The sequence below is a fragment of the Sinocyclocheilus grahami genome, unplaced genomic scaffold (assembly GCF_001515645.1).
Source record: "Sinocyclocheilus grahami isolate Dianchi unplaced genomic scaffold, SAMN03320097.WGS_v1.1 scaffold26.1, whole genome shotgun sequence".
Taxonomy (NCBI): Eukaryota; Metazoa; Chordata; class Actinopteri; order Cypriniformes; family Cyprinidae; genus Sinocyclocheilus; species Sinocyclocheilus grahami.
The window spans coordinates 337,714-355,386 of NW_015505205.1; the positions used below are offsets into that span (position 1 = coordinate 337,714).

General features: G+C 35.6%; 2 protein-coding genes across 3 annotated transcripts in view; one reads left to right on the forward strand and one right to left on the reverse strand.

The window, feature by feature from the left end:
- The first annotated feature begins 1,498 nt into the window (after positions 1-1,498).
- On the forward strand, positions 1,499-10,976 carry LOC107566018 (phosphorylase b kinase gamma catalytic chain, liver/testis isoform-like). 2 transcript variants are annotated; one of them, XM_016251375.1, is made up of 10 exons: positions 1,499-1,659; positions 3,786-3,889; positions 3,968-4,143; positions 4,230-4,284; positions 4,890-4,955; positions 5,066-5,229; positions 5,346-5,436; positions 5,532-5,685; positions 7,381-7,506; positions 10,271-10,976. In XM_016251375.1, exons 2-10 carry the CDS (start codon positions 3,795-3,797, stop codon positions 10,514-10,516), a joined length of 1,173 nt encoding a protein of 390 aa, XP_016106861.1. In that variant the 5' UTR covers positions 1,499-1,659; positions 3,786-3,794; the 3' UTR covers positions 10,517-10,976. The 2 variants fall into 2 exon arrangements, with proteins under 2 accessions (XP_016106861.1, XP_016106871.1); XM_016251385.1 differs by lacking the exon at positions 1,499-1,659 and adding an exon at positions 1,714-1,781.
- An 87-nt stretch (positions 10,977-11,063) lies between these two features.
- The window catches only part of LOC107566122 (coiled-coil domain-containing protein 189-like), a 7,779-nt gene continuing 1,169 nt past the window's right edge, over positions 11,064-17,673 (reverse strand). The window contains exons 5-10 of the mRNA XM_016251498.1: positions 13,027-13,195; positions 12,845-12,915; positions 12,157-12,273; positions 11,967-12,039; positions 11,765-11,878; positions 11,064-11,422 (exon numbers count right to left, since the gene is read on the reverse strand). Coding sequence (XP_016106984.1) covers positions 11,262-11,422; positions 11,765-11,878; positions 11,967-12,039; positions 12,157-12,273; positions 12,845-12,915; positions 13,027-13,195 — 705 coding nt within the window. The 3' untranslated portion in view covers positions 11,064-11,261. The remainder of the gene's footprint in view (positions 11,423-11,764; positions 11,879-11,966; positions 12,040-12,156; positions 12,274-12,844; positions 12,916-13,026; positions 13,196-17,673) is intronic.

Below are 17,673 nucleotides of genomic sequence, written 5' to 3' on the forward strand. Positions count from 1 at the left end.
CAACATTCACAGAACACTGTTATTTTTAACTAAAGCAAGCGGCTGCTGCGTGCATGGTTTGGTATGGCAGAATGCCAGCAAAGAGCGGTGCATTTATAACATCTCAGTTCATCGCAATCTCACAAATCTCTATTATAACACAATAAATATATGAACAATGAATCGTTCATAATGTCTACAATTCGTGTGTTATAATGAGAGGATTCGTGAGCATGCACATTTCAGCACTGCATTGCTCAACGCTGCAAACACGTGTTATAGCCTAAATAGAAACTCTGCATACACTTGCACCTGTTAATCGTTTATATTTGATATATATATATAATAGATTAATAACAGTTTATTTGTTTTAGATATTTAGATATTTCTATTTTGCGGTAGTCCCGTGAATCATTTTATTCTCCCGCATCCCGCACACACACTCGCCTATCAAGTCTCGTCTCGCGCCGCACTCTGTTGCGTCGGGTCTCGCGGGAGCAGGTCTGTAATCCACTGGCACTTGACTCGACAGTGCGTGAGCTACATCCTTTTTACAGTCTAGATTATAAATCACTGCATTCTGCCAGCAATGTAACGCGGCAGTAACGTATAGACCTCGGCTTGTAACTATACTCTAATTACTATTTTGAAAATTATAACGCGTTAAATTACTCCGTTACTAAAAAAGTAATCAAATTACAGTAACGCGTTACTAAGTAATGCGTTACTGCCCAATACTGACCAAAAGTAAGTAAATAAATAAACGGAGAAAAGACAAAATAAATAAACTTATGAAAAGACAATGTTATGTAGGTTATTTCAAGCTTATTGAAGTGAGTGTGCTGCCCATAGTCAAGCCAGCATAGTGACAGAACAACCACTGAGAGAATGAAAAGCACAGAAACAAGGACCCAATCTGTCCATCTCATCAGAAGATGGGCTTTGCACGTTGGCACTGTTTATATCTTGCTGCTGTTTATATCAATTATTATTAAATGTAATTAATTAATATTTAAATTATTGATTTTAATTAGTGTATTTCCTTCAGCTGTTACTGATTTTGCATTAATTGTCTATCAATAGTGATATTTAGTTAGGAGCATTTGCATTTTCAATTGACCAAAGTGTTTAGAAAGCAGCTGATGTCGTATTTAAGACTTACCAGCTCATAAATACAATCTTCCTAGGAGGACCATAAGTTGTATTCAGCTGGTCATGGGATCTCAGCATGACAGGCCCCATGAAGTGACCAAATTTATGTCAAATAAAACAGCTTTTATTTGGCTGAATTGATTGGAGTCTGACCATATTTTTCCAAAATGATTATTCATGTTTTATATGTAAAAACGTTTTGTTCTATATCTGTTGTTGCCACATCTTGTTAAATTTCCTTTGGTAAAACCAGAGCGAAGAAATGACTCAATAAATAGGTTGTGCTAGTACCCGCTCCATCCTATAGGTGGCAGTGATGAACAACGACAGTACAGCATCTGTGCTTTACAAGGCAGAGAAGTGCGAGTCGACGAGGGTGTTGTTGACATTCCCAGGAGCCCTACAAAAGTTTTCTGCAGTGCTATGGCAGTATTGTCAGTGGCCTCAAATTCATGTTTTCAGCCGGACAGGTGAAAACACTGAGCCGTCAGATGACTGCGCACTTCGGTTGATTTTGTGGAAGTGGTTGTGAGTACATTTTCGGCTTTTCTGGGTTGGGACAGGAACAGCATACGAGGTCATTGGTCGCAACAGCTCATTTCTCAGAACAGACTGTTTTCAGTTATTGCTACTCTGTGCTGTTATTTCATGTAAGTGGGTATTACGCTTATCAGTCTGCAAGCATGTGGTTTAACCTTTCGATGCATGCATTTTTAAATAATTAAACAGTTACATTATCATAAATAACAGTTTCTTAATCAAAATATTACTGTCTATATATTACGGTGGCCGAGAAGTGCAAAGCAAATCACAATTCTGAAAACAAAATAACAAATTACAAACGCAAATGCAAGTCTAAAAAACTAAATAACAATTCAGAAAACATAAGTCAGAAAACACAATGACAAAATTCAAAAACAAAATAACAAGTCAGAAAACACAACAACAAATCTGAAAACAAATTAACAAGTCAGAAAACACAACGGCAAATCAGACAAACCAGAAGAGGTAGGTATAGTTTTAGACAGCGCCATTGGTTTGGGATTACTCACTGCCGTCAATCAACGTATACAGGAAGAACCAGCCGAAGAACAGCAGAGTCGTGGTAGAAAGTTCGGAGATGGTATTAAAGTAGCTCAGTTTAAATGTATTGTATGAATTGCCCTTACTATGGAATAAAATATAATTTACACTCAATACGTTATTATTATTGCATACTGTTTTATAATGTACTACAATACTGAAGTGCAGATAATTGCCACTATTTGCAACAAGTAGTATACTTGATAGTAGAAATCCTGCTATTTTAACATAGTGTAAATAGGTATTTGCACTTAGTGTAAATGGCATATTGCTAAAAATACTGCTATTTTCACTTAGTGTAAATAGAATCCATTGCTAATACGAGATTTGAAAAGGGAGGGAAAAAAAGTTGGGCAAAAGACGGGATCGAACCTGGGTCGATCGTGTCAAAAAGCCAATGACACACACTCATCCATCTGCACCACTGGAGCTGATGATTAACAGCCACTTTTAACTAAATGTAAGTAGACACCCCCTATTTTTTATTCCATAGTAAGGGCAATTCATACAATACATTTAAACTGAGCTACTTTAATACCATCTCCGAACTTTCTACCACGACTCTGCTGTTCTTCGGCTGGTTCTTCCTGTATACGTTGATTGACAGATGTCTCGTCCAGTCAGCAGTGAGTAATCCCAAACCAATGGCACTGTCTCAAAATATATAACTACCTCTTCTGGTTTGTCTGATTTGTCTTTGTGTTTTCTGACTTGTTATTTTGTTTTCAAATTTGTCATTGTGTTTTCTGACTTGTTGTTGTGCTTTCTGAATTGTTATTTTGTTTTTTAGACTTGCATTTGCATTTGCGTTTGTAATTTATTTTGTTTTCAGAATTGTGATTTGCTTTGCACTTCTCTGCCACCGTAATATATGCTATTATATTACTTCTTAAAAAAAAATAATGTATTTTGAGAGGGTTACACATTTGTCCACTGTAGTTCCCTATGTTTTTAGGGTTCTAATGTATATAAATGGCAACTAATGTGAAATCATGTCCGTTATATCAATTAACTTCGTTATAGCAACTAATTTAAAACATTTATTACAAACATGTAAAACAATGTGCTATTACGACAAATATTCACATTATTAATTCATTTGTATTATTATTTTATTAATAGTATTAATTATTATTGTCATTAATAATAGTAATAACAATAATGCTTAATAAATATTTTAGATCTAATAAATCTTAATAAATATTTAGTAGATCTTAATGGAAACTCCCAAAGGAATACACTTTTTTTTTCTTTTTCTTTTTTTAAGCTAAACTAAGAACATTTAAAAAATGTGCTTCACCGCTTTCAGATCATGTTGAATTTTTGTTGCTATTAAAATGGGCATTGAGAGAGCATTATTCAGCTTCAGGTAAACAGCTGTGGTGGTTTAGATGTAATATCACACCCTGAAATGGCTTTTAAGTGTAGTGGGACATTGTGCATTAGATGAATATGATAGCACAAGCATGACTGATTGATTGGGCAATCAAGATATGTAATACACAAGAAGAAAACATGTATACCTTCTCTTCACTCATTCAAATCAAAGTAAATAAATGTGTCTGGTTTAGGTTATCAGTATGACTCGCGATATCATTCTTGGAGATGAACTGCCCGACTGGGTTGGGGCGAAAGAGTTTTATCAGAAGTATGATCCCAAAGAGGTGATTGGGAGGTGAGTATTTGTTCGATTCAGCAAGTGTTTTGGTGTCACTTTTTGAGATATCTTGTAACTGAACTGTCCACTGTGCAGAGGTGTGAGCAGTGTGGTGAGCAGATGTGTACACAAACACACAGGGCAGGAGTTTGCAGTGAAGATCATTGAGATCACTGCAGAGAAAATGACAGAACAGCAGTTAGAGGAGGTGAAGAGCTCCACACTGAAGGAGATCCATGTGCTCAATGTGGTGAAGGGCCACCCGTCCATCAGTGAGTCTGAAATGTACTGCTAATGTTTAAACATCTGTTCAAACCTTTCTGAATAGTAACTGACCCTATCTGTGCTCCTTTTTCAGTCACACTTATTGATTCTTATGAGTCAACAACCTTCATATTTTTGGTATTTGACCTGTAAGTATATATATTATTTTATGTTATATTATTATGAAAAGTTTGGGGTTAGTAAGATTTTTTTTTAATTAAATAAATAAAAGGATATTAATACAGGTGCATCTCAATAAATTAGAATGTCGTGGAAAAGTTCATTTATTTCAGTAATTCAACTCAAATTGTGAAACTCGTGTATTAAATAAATTCAGTGCTTCATCAAGCATGCATTAAATTGATCAAAAGTGACAGTAAAAACAATTATAATGTTACAGAAGATTTGCATTTTAAACTTCTGAAGAATCTATCTAAGAAAAAAATCTATCACAGTTTCTTCAAAGATATCAACATTGATCATCTTAGAATATTAGAATGATACTGAAGTGATACTGAAGACTGGAGTAATGGCTGCTGAAAATTCAGCTTTGCCATCATAAAAATAAATTACATTTTTAAATATATTAAACTAGAAAATTGTTATTCTAAATTGTAATAATATTTAACTATATTTAAATGTTTTTACTGAAATTGATCAAATAAATGCAGCCTTGGTAAGCATAATCTTAGCAAGCCCAAACATTTAAACAGTAGTGTATATGTTGTAATTTCACACACATCTTTTCATACAGCATGAGGAGAGGAGAGCTATTCGATTACTTGACTGAAAAAGTCACTCTCAGTGAAAAGGAAACCAGGTGAGGTTTCAGTTTATTCTCAGATCTTGCTTCAAGTTTCTATGGTGGCAAATTGTTCTCATACCATAATTAGCCACAAATATTTCCTGCAAAACTCTTCTCGCTTTTAGGAGTATGATGCGTGCTCTTCTGGAGGCTGTCCAGTATCTACATTCTCTAAATATTGTACATCGTGACCTCAAACCTGAAAATATTCTGTTGGACGACCAGGGACACATCAAACTTTCTGACTTTGGCTTTTCAGTCCAGCTGGGGCCTGATGAAAAACTAAGAGGTGAGAAAATCAACGCTGTCCTTCCAACAGTGGCAAATCAAAACAGATTCTCATACTTTAAAAATTGAACAACATACAATGTTGTTACACTGGTCTTTGTCCATTTCCTTTGTTAGAGTTGTGTGGAACACCAGGATATCTGGCACCAGAGATTCTGAAGTGCTCCATGGATGAGACACATGAGGGATATGGGAGAGAGGTTGACCTGTGAGTTTTGCTATTAAACCTTAATAAACCTTTCTTGGGGTCACAACAGCTTTGTACTGCAGTTGGTTCATCATTTGCTCCATGTTTTTCCACAGGTGGGCTTGTGGTGTGATCATGTTCACGCTTCTTGCTGGTTCTCCACCATTCTGGCATCGCAAACAGCTGCTGATGCTGAGATTGATCATGGAAGGCCGGTACCAGTTTAGCTCTCCTGAGTGGGATGACCGGTCTGACACTGTCAAAGACTTGGTGAGATTCTCTTAGCATTCTCTTAGCCTGTAGCATATAGGTGAACTGCTAGCATTGAGAAATTTAACCATATGTGCATTCTCTTAAATACAGAGGCGGACAAAGTACACAACTCCATTACTTGAGTGAAAGTACAGATACTGCTGGTCAAATATTATTCCATTACAAGTGAAAGTTGAAAAGACAGATTTTTATTTAAGTAAAGGGTTAGTTCACCCAAAAATGAAAATTCTGTCATTAATTACTCACCCTCGTGTTGTGAGTACATGTGGACGCACGTTCACGACAGTATCATGACGCGAGCGCATGACCCAGATCCGGCGTGATGATGTAATTACGCCGGATCTGGGTCAGCGCCAGCGCCGCCACACGCTCGCGTCACGATGCTGTCGTGAACACGCGTCCACAAGTGATGCAGTAGAGACGAAAATGTGGAATAAAGCCATTATTGTTGTTTTCTTTGCGCAAAAAAGTATTCTTGTAGCTTCGTAACTTTACAGTTGAACCACTGATGTCACACGGACTACTTTGTCGATCATCTTAGTACTTTTCTGGACCTTGAACCTGGTAGTTACCTTGCTGTCTATGGGAGGGTCAGAGAGCCCTCAGATTTCATCAAAAATATCTTAAATTGTGTTCCGAAGATGAACTAAGGTCTTACGGGTTTGGAACAACACAAAGGTGAGTAATTAATGACAGAATTTTCATTTTTGGGTGAACCCTTTAAGTAAAAGTACTTAAGTTTGTCAATGCACTGTTTTATTATTCTTGCAATACCTTATGCCTCTGAAGTAACTTACAATATATTACACCTGAATACACTGACTAGCCTGTAGTATCTTTGGAGTAAAGAGCTTTTAGAGTGTTAAAAACTGAAATGTAGAATGTTAGAAATGAAACGAGTTGACAAAAAATAAATTATTTTATTTAACAAGCCTACCCGCCTACCCACAGGCAGCATGGTCGTGGTCTCATACAGCTCTAGCGGTGTGTGCACACATCTACATGTAGCCATTCATCCATTCATCCACTGAGTTGACAGTGAAATTGCGGTAAATACAGACTGATAAGAAAAAAATTAAACCTGCATTAAAACACAGCTGTAGCTGTATAACTTTACAAAAACAACACTGCTTTAACAAAAAAAACAAAGCAAGATTTATTTGACGACATCACTCTCGCAGTACTTTGAGGTCATACACAGAACAGTCTGTGCACTGCTACTTCAAGGAGACGCACAACAGTTGCTCTGTGGATTTATATATTACACAATTTAGCAAAATCAATACAATATTGTGTCTAATATATACCACAACATTAACTACTTATTATTGAATTGTTATAAATAAATATCACATTTTCAACTAGTCAATGTTCAAAAATGCTGGAAAATCACTTCACGTAACCCTAAAAGAAAAATTACCGATAGGCTGTCAAAAAATCACATTTTAAAGAAGAAAAAGTTCACCCATTGACTTTCAAAGCTGCTAACCACTTTCTACTTCGAGGACCTTGATAGAAATGTAGTGGAGTGAGAAGTACGATATTTGCCTTTCAAATGTAGTGAAGTTAAAGTTATAGGTTTCCAGAAGAAATAATACTCAAGTAAAGTACAGTTACTCAGAAAGTGTACTTAAGTGCAGTACTCAATCAAATGTACTTCATTACTGTCCACCTCTGCTTAAATACACTTAGATCTCCTGGCTTTTAGTGGTGGAACCCACAGTTCGTCTAACGGCTGAGCAAGCTTTAGCTCATCCTTTCTTCCGTCAGTACCAAAAGGAGGATGTGCGGCTCTTTAGCCCCAGGAAGACATTTAAGGTGTGTGTTTGTTTTTGTTTTTTTCATTTATATAAACTACCATTCAAAGATTTTTTTTAATGTTTTTGAAAGAAGTCTCTTATGCTCACCAAGACTGCATTTATTTAAGAAATTACAGTAGCAGTAGTATTGTGAAATGTGATGTCAGAACTGTTTAATATTTCAGCAGCCATCTTGGTGCTCAAGAAACACTTTTTATTATTATCAATGTTGGAACATATTTTTGTAAAAAAATGTCAATTCTGTCATTAATTACTCACCCTCGTGTTGTGAGTACATGTGGACGCACGTTCACGACAGTATCATGACGCGAGCGCATGACCCAGATCCGGCGTGATGATGTAATTACGCCGGATCTGGGTCAGCGCCAGCGCCGCCACACGCTCGCGTCACGATGCTGTCGTGAACACGCGTCCACAAGTGATGCAGTAGAGACGAAAATGTGGAATAAAGCCATTATTGTTGTTTTCTTTGCGCAAAAAAGTATTCTTGTAGCTTCGTAACTTTACAGTTGAACCACTGATGTCACACGGACTACTTTGTCGATCATCTTAGTACTTTTCTGGACCTTGAACCTGGTAGTTACCTTGCTGTCTATGGGAGGGTCAGAGAGCCCTCAGATTTCATCAAAAATATCTTAAATTGTGTTCCGAAGATGAACTAAGGTCTTACGGGTTTGGAACAACACAAAGGTGAGTAATTAATGTCAGAATTTGGGTGAACCCTTTAAGTAAAAGTACTTAAGTTTGTCAATGCACTGTTTTATTATTCTTGCAATACCTTATGCCTCTGAAGTAACTTACAATATATTACACCTGAATACACTGACTAGCCTGTAGTATCTTTGGAGTAAAGAGCTTTTAGAGTGTTAAAAACTGAAATGTAGAATGTTAGAAATGAAACGAGTTGACAAAAAATAAATTATTTTATTTAACAAGCCTACCCACCCTGACGAAGGCAGCATGGTCGTGGTCTCATACAGCTCTAGCGGTGTGTGCACACATCTACATGTAGCCATTCATCCACATTTTAACTGAGTTGACAGTGAAATTGCGGTAAATACAGACTGATAAGAAAAAAATTAAACCTGCATTAAAACACAGCTGTAGCTGTATAACTTTACAAAAACAACACTGCTTTAACAAAAAAAACAAAGCAAGATTTATTTGACGACATCACTCTCGCAGTACTTTGAGGTCATACACAGAACAGTCTGTGCACTGCTACTTCAAGGAGACGCACAACAGTTGCTCTGTGGATTTATATATTACACAATTTAGCAAAATCAATACAATATTGTGTCTAATATATACCACAACATTAACTACTTATTATTGAATTGTTATAAATAAATATCACATTTTCAACTAGTCAATGTTCAAAAATGCTGGAAAATCACTTCACGTAACCCTAAAAGAAAAATTACCGATAGGCTGTCAAAAAATCACATTTTAAAGAAGAAAAAGTTCACCCATTGACTTTCAAAGCTGCTAACCACTTTCTACTTCGAGGACCTTGATAGAAATGTAGTGGAGTGAGAAGTACGATATTTGCCTTTCAAATGTAGTGAAGTTAAAGTTATAGGTTTCCAGAAGAAATAATACTCAAGTAAAGTACAGTTACTCAGAAAGTGTACTTAAGTGCAGTACTCAATCAAATGTACTTCATTACTGTCCACCTCTGCTTAAATACACTTAGATCTCCTGGCTTTTAGTGGTGGAACCCACAGTTCGTCTAACGGCTGAGCAAGCTTTAGCTCATCCTTTCTTCCGTCAGTACCAAAAGGAGGATGTGCGGCTCTTTAGCCCCAGGAAGACATTTAAGGTGTGTGTTTGTTTTTGTTTTTTTCATTTATATAAACTACCATTCAAAGATTTTTTTTAATGTTTTTGAAAGAAGTCTCTTATGCTCACCAAGACTGCATTTATTTAAGAAATTACAGTAGCAGTAGTATTGTGAAATGTGATGTCAGAACTGTTTAATATTTCAGCAGCCATCTTGGTGCTCAAGAAACACTTTTTATTATTATCAATGTTGGAACATATTTTTGTAAAAAAATGTCACTTTTCTCAGGATTCTTTGATGAAAGAAAACATTTATTTGAAATAGAAATCTTTTCTAACATTATAAATGTTTTACTGTCACTTTTGAACAATTGAATGCATCCTTGCTGAATAAAAGTATTAATGAATTTTCGACAGTAGCGTATGATTAATGACGGACCATCATTCTAAAGTGTTACCAAATTTTTTCCACTTGTCTTTACAGGGTTTTCTAAATTATTAAAAAATTATCTAAATCAAAAAAAAAAAAAAGCTTTTTTTTTTTTTTTATATTTTAGTTTTTTTTTGTACACAGAAACAAATTCCAAATTGTTCTTTGCATTTTCAGGCCCTGATCATGTCACTTTTCTCAGGATTCTTTGATGAAAGAAAACATTTATTTGAAATAGAAATCTTTTCTAACATTATAAATGTTTTACTGTCACTTTTGAACAATTGAATGCATCCTTGCTGAATAAAAGTATTAATGAATTTTTTTTTAAATCATACTGACCCCAAACTTTTCGACAGTAGCGTATGATTAATGACGGACCATCATTCTAAAGTGTTACCAAATTTTTTCACTTGTCTTTACAGGGTTTTCTAAATTATTAAAAAATTATCTAAATCTAAAAAAAAAAAAAAGCTTTTTTTTTTTTTATATATATTTTAGTTTTTTTTGTACACAGAAACAAATTCCAAATTGTTCTTTGCATTTTCAGGCCCTGATCTTGACCGTGTTAGCTTGTATACGAATGCAGTGCCGGTACTACCGAGCCAGACCATTAACAAAGGAGCTCCTAGCAAGAGACCCCTATTCCATCCGCGTTGTGCGCAAGCTGATCGACGGCTGTGCTTTCCGCATATATGGACACTGGGTCAAGAAAGGGGAGCAACAGAACCGAGCTGCTCTATTCCAGAACACGGCTAAAATCATTCTACTGGGCCTTGAAGACCTTGAAAACTAAAGGTCATATTTTTGTTTCTAAAGATATCCCTCATCTGTCAATTTACAGTTTATTGTTTATGTCTTTAAGTAAGGGTATATAGCCTGCCTGTCCAAAAGGTGCACAAAACACAACTATTTTTTTTTTGTCTTTAAAGATGGATGGTGCTTTTGATTTTAGCAGCAGGCCATGTGACCTCATTTTAATCACTCACTGTGGATTGTACATTTTAAAATGTATAGTTTTGTCACATGCTTATTGGTGGTATCGTCTGATATTGCTTATTATATGGACCAAAAAAAAAAAAGACTTGTATTCACAATTACCTAACAGAGCTTGTCTCCTATTCAAGCTCTCTAGCCTTTGAAAGTTTTTTCCACCAAGCAGGTTGTATTTGAATTTATTATCATTCTTCTGCTTCAAAAACAATTCCAGGTTGTTGAAGACTAAACCATAGATGCACAGGGAATATTTAACAATGTGGAGTGGACTAAGACTTTCAATACAAAGCATAGCATACTTGAAACATAGCATTACAGTTACATAACCCTACTGAGAGTTTTTTTAAAATCCTTACAAAATTATGTATACCACTTGTTTCTTTTTATCAGAGTCGATCAGACATTATCCATTCATCATCAAGGTACAGTACTAATTCTAAACAGGTATACATATATGAATAATATATATATATATATATAATTACTGTATTTTGTGTTTTTTTTTATTAGTGGTTTCCAAAACTAAAGAAGTGGGACATATTTTCTTACTTCTTAACTTGAATGTTGGTCTCCACTTTACTAATGGCATTATTTAGCTGATCAGCACTGTCCTGGAGCCGTTGTTGTAGCTGAGCAGTCAAACGCATCACTTCATCCCTCACTTCCTTTTGAACAATGGTCCTTAGCTCAGACTTTAGAGAAGAGCCTTGTGTGAGGAAAAAAATATATAATATAAACATAGGCACTTTTTTTTAAAATCACTTCCACTTGTATTTACAGGTTTTCTAAATTACTAAAATAAATTCTAAATTTAAAAAAAGTATTTGTGTTTTGTGGAAACTGGGCATACATGTATAATAATTTAAATTAAAGTAATTTTAATAATTTTATTTCAGATTTAATTCTATTCTGTTTTGAAAACAAATAATACATTTGCTAATAATAAATTGAGCTAATGCCTTGTGCAAGCTTGCAAATTTGTTTTTGGAGTAGTCTTATTTACTTCAAATTCAATTAAACCTGTTGATAAACTTTAATATATTAGTACCTTGTTCGAGACTGTCTGTCTCTGTAGCCGTCATTTCCAGTGCAGCACTTTGTTGAACTTCTCCATCCATTTCTGTCTCCCTCTCAGTTTCTCTTTTGCCATCTGCAACACTTTCTTTAAACAACAATTGACCATATATGCTTTCAATTCTCAGTTGTATGCTACAGGTATATTTTATTTAATCAGATGTGCATTACTGTACCAGACTGGGCAGTTTCCTCTATATCTGTGTCCTCAGGTATTCCAATATATGACAAAGATATATCCAGCTGTACCTTTACCATGCAAGAGAAAGTGGTCATAAAGTTCATCATTAATTTTCCTGTTAACATAAATTAATACTTAATTTACGCACAGTATTTGGCCTGACAGATTCACAGCCTCATACATACCTCTGGGGTAAAAATGTATTTGTATAAAAAATAATGTCTCATATATGTGTTGATGAAATAGGACAAAATTTGTGTCACTTGCTTCGAGCTGAAAAGGTCAATACTGAAAGGAGGCCTCTGTGTTTAATGGGAAAAAGAATAAAAGAGGTTTGAGCACAAAAAATGTCTATGCAGATATAAGATCTACACTACCGTTCAAAAGTTTGAGGTATGTACAATTTTTTTATGGTTTTGAAAGATATATTTTACGCTTTTGTTTGTTCAAAATACAGTAAAAACAGCAATATTTTAAAATATTACAATTTAAAATAACTGCTTTTAACTGATTTTAACATTTTAAAATGTAATTCATACATAAGATGGTAAAACTGAATTTGACTTCAATCTTCACTGTTACATGATCTCTCAGAAATGATTCTCATATGCTGATTTGGTGCCCAAGAAACATTATTAGTATTATCAATGTTAAAAATGGTGATACTGCTTAATATGCTTAACAGATTTTATTTCAGGATTCTTTGATGAATAGAAAGTTTAAATGTGAACCGCGTTTATTTGTAACATTAGAAATGTATTTACTGTCATTTTTGATCAATTTGATTAAAATACGTCCTTGCTGAATATAAGTATTCATTTCAAACTAAATCTTACTGACCCAAAATGTTTGAACAGCAGTATATGTACATACCCTGACTGAATGGCAAAGCAGAAGTTCACTGCAGTAGGTCAAACAGTGATCTGTGTTATTGAGGAGCGTTTCTGAAAGGTTGACAAGAAAGAGTGTTTATATTTTCTTGTACAAAATTCTATACAGTTAACTCTTTATTAAGTACTTTATTAAGCAAGTTATGAGTACTATGGGTGCATTACCTGTGTTAAACTGATGTACGTTTTTGATCATAGAGATAAGTACAGAAGTTTGTTCCCTGTTAAAATGTTGCTCTTTGCAGAACAACACAAGATTTGTGTACAGCTCAAGTAGTACTCTCAGTTTCGGCTGAGCCACATCAGAGGCCAGTAATGCACGGCACAAAATCCTAGAGGGGAAGCAGACAATGTGCATTCATGTAATACCTGCAACTTCCTGAACATCAGGCATCAATTATTATTAGGGTCATCAGGGTAGCAAAATGTTCTTTTGTCTAGCTTAAGCATTTAAACCAGGGTTCCTCAATTAGTTTTCACCGAGGGCCGAATTCTGCCAACAATACCAAGCCAAGGGCCATTGGCACTAACCCCTCGCGACTGCGACACGTGACAATAAGCGACATGGGATTCTATTTTAGGAACGGTTTTTATTTTCTGCGACGTCGCTGCAGGAACAACATACAAAATATGACAGTGATAACCTCAGGTAATGATTATGTGCTTTATTCGATGTTAAAAGTGTCTAGTGTGAGTTTGAATATTATTTTGCGTTATCTTTATAGCCACAGTGAAAGCAACAATAGATATTTTACCTCAGATCTTGAAAATAAATTAAAGCAAACTTGTACGTTAAACCTGTGAACTCACTGCGAACCAAAGCGTGTATTCCATAACAAAGATATCAGTCACTCACTCACTCAAAACTGTTCAGTCCATTCACATTTGAATCATCTATTTTCCATGTCCACTTTTCTTTTCTACACACTCGCCATGTTTTGTCACATCGTATCTACACTGGACGCGACAAAGCATCGCAAATCATTTGCACGTTGTGTCAGTACGTTATAAATGGAACGAGTCAGCAGTTTACTGTCGGGGATTTGTCGTGTCGCGCCGCATCCAAGACAGCATCACTGATTATAACCAGTGTAGACATGATGTAAGTTAATGTAGCTTTCTGATGCTGCGTTTGAATTTTCATGCCACATTAAACTTTTTTCTCTCACGGGCCGGATGTAGGACGCCTATCGAGGAACCCTGATTTAAACTAATTCATTATCATTTGTTTATTTATTCAGTTGCAGGGAAAATAGCAGGTTGCCTAATAATATATCAATAAAGAGTTAAAGTTTTATTAAGCCACTGCTTAGTAAGGGATAGAAAGTTTGAAAGATTTAAAGAGGGTGTCGGTTTTTAACTGTTATTTTATATAATGTGACTTTCACACTAATTTATACATGATGGACTGTTTAAAACTAACAAATTATGATGGAATGTTTAAATAAACAATTTAAAATATCTTTGTTAGGCAACAAAGTTTTTTTTTTATTATTTAACGTTAACAAAATTTCACCATCCAGTTAGGCTCATCAACCATAACTCCTTCAAAAACAACTAGAAACCTTGGAGTTGTGATTGACGATAAGTTGAATTTCTCAGACCACATTGCTAAAACTGCCCGGTCCTGCAGATTTGCTTTATACAACATTAGGAAGGTCAGGCCCTTTCTTTCAGAACATGCAACACAACTCCTTGTTCAAGCTCTTGTTCTGTCCAGGCTGGACTATTGGACAATGCTCTCTTGGCAGGTCTTCCAGTCACTTCTGTCAAACCTCTACAATTAATCCAAAATGCCACTGCAAGATTAATCTTTAATAAGCCGAAAAGAATGCATGTCACACCTCTGTTCATCAATTTGCACTGGCTACCAGTAGCTGCTCGCATTAAATTCAAGGCATTAATGTTTGCCTACAAAACCACCACTGGCTCTGCACCCATTTACCTAAATTCATTACTTCAAAGTTATGTGCCTCTAGAAGCTTACGTTCTGCAAGTGAACGGCGTATTATTGTGCCATCTCAAAGAGCCACAAAATCACTTTCACAGACTTTTTCATTAACTGTTCCCTCCTGGTGGCATGACCTGCCCAACTCAATCCGAGCAGCTGAATCCTTAACCATCTTCAAGAAACGACTAAAAACACATCTGTTCCACCTTTATTTAACCCTTTAACTCTAACACTTTCTATTCTATTTTTATTCTACTTTTTATTCTTTATTTAAAAAAAATATTATATTCTATCTACTTGTTTTTCTTTGTTTGTGTGTGTGTGTTTTATTCAAACAATTATGAAAATTTTTGCATTTAGATACAGAAGAACTTTGCCAGACACGACGCGATAAAAAGTAGTTCTTGTCCTAACCCCTCGCGACTGCGACACGTGACAATAAGCGACATGGGATTCTATTTTAGGAACGGTTTTTATTTTCTGCGACGTCGCTGCAGGAACAACATACAAAATATGACAGTGATAACCTCAGGTAATGATTATGTGCTTTATTCGATGTTAAAAGTGTCTAGTGTGAGTTTGAATATTATTTTGCGTTATCTTTATAGCCACAGTGAAAGCAACAATAGATATTTTACCTCAGATCTTGAAAATAAATTAAAGCAAACTTGTACGTTAAACCTGTGAACTCACTGCGAACCAAAGCGTGTATTCCATAACAAAGATATCAGTCACTCACTCACTCAAAACTGTTCAGTCCATTCACATTTGAATCATCTATTTTCCATGTCCACTTTTCTTTTCTACACACTCGCCATGTTTTGTCACATCGTATCTACACTGGACGCGACAAAGCATCGCAAATCATTTGCACGTTGTGTCAGTACGTTATAAATGGAACGAGTCAGCAGTTTACTGTCGGGGATTTGTCGTGTCGCGCCGCATCCAAGACAGCATCACTGATTATAACCAGTGTAGACATGATGTAAGTTAATGTAGCTTTCCTCAATTAGTTTTCACCGAGGGCCGAATTCTGCCAACAATACCAAGCCAAGGGCCATTGGCACTAACCCCTCGCGACTGCGACACGTGACAATAAGCGACATGGGATTCTATTTTAGGAACGGTTTTTATTTTCTGCGACGTCGCTGCAGGAACAACATACAAAATATGACAGTGATAACCTCAGGTAATGATTATGTGCTTTATTCGATGTTAAAAGTGTCTAGTGTGAGTTTGAATATTATTTTGCGTTATCTTTATAGCCACAGTGAAAGCAACAATAGATATTTTACCTCAGATCTTGAAAATAAATTAAAGCAAACTTGTACGTTAAACCTGTGAACTCACTGCGAACCAAAGCGTGTATTCCATAACAAAGATATCAGTCACTCACTCACTCAAAACTGTTCAGTCCATTCACATTTGAATCATCTATTTTCCATGTCCACTTTTCTTTTCTACACACTCGCCATGTTTTGTCACATCGTATCTACACTGGACGCGACAAAGCATCGCAAATCATTTGCACGTTGTGTCAGTACGTTATAAATGGAACGAGTCAGCAGTTTACTGTCGGGGATTTGTCGTGTCGCGCCGCATCCAAGACAGCATCACTGATTATAACCAGTGTAGACATGATGTAAGTTAATGTAGCTTTCTGATGCTGCGTTTGAATTTTCATGCCACATTAAACTTTTTTCTCTCACGGGCCGGATGTAGGACGCCTATCGAGGAACCCTGATTTAAACTAATTCATTATCATTTGTTTATTTATTCAGTTGCAGGGAAAATAGCAGGTTGCCTAATAATATATCAATAAAGAGTTAAAGTTTTATTAAGCCACTGCTTAGTAAGGGATAGAAAGTTTGAAAGATTTAAAGAGGGTGTCGGTTTTTAACTGTTATTTTATATAATGTGACTTTCACACTAATTTATACATGATGGACTGTTTAAAACTAACAAATTATGATGGAATGTTTAAATAAACAATTTAAAATATCTTTGTTAGGCAACAAAGTTTTTTTTTTATTATTTAACGTTAACAAAATTTCACCATCCAGTTAGGCTCATCAACCATAACTCCTTCAAAAACAACTAGAAACCTTGGAGTTGTGATTGACGATAAGTTGAATTTCTCAGACCACATTGCTAAAACTGCCCGGTCCTGCAGATTTGCTTTATACAACATTAGGAAGGTCAGGCCCTTTCTTTCAGAACATGCAACACAACTCCTTGTTCAAGCTCTTGTTCTGTCCAGGCTGGACTATTGGACAATGCTCTCTTGGCAGGTCTTCCAGTCACTTCTGTCAAACCTCTACAATTAATCCAAAATGCCACTGCAAGATTAATCTTTAATAAGCCGAAAAGAATGCATGTCACACCTCTGTTCATCAATTTGCACTGGCTACCAGTAGCTGCTCGCATTAAATTCAAGGCATTAATGTTTGCCTACAAAACCACCACTGGCTCTGCACCCATTTACCTAAATTCATTACTTCAAAGTTATGTGCCTCTAGAAGCTTACGTTCTGCAAGTGAACGGCGTATTATTGTGCCATCTCAAAGAGCCACAAAATCACTTTCACAGACTTTTTCATTAACTGTTCCCTCCTGGTGGCATGACCTGCCCAACTCAATCCGAGCAGCTGAATCCTTAACCATCTTCAAGAAACGACTAAAAACACATCTGTTCCACCTTTATTTAACCCTTTAACTCTAACACTTTCTATTCTATTTTTATTCTACTTTTTATTCTTTATTTAAAAAAAATATTATATTCTATCTACTTGTTTTTCTTTGTTTGTGTGTGTGTGTGTATATGTGTGTGTGTGTGTGTGTGTATAATATATATATATATAT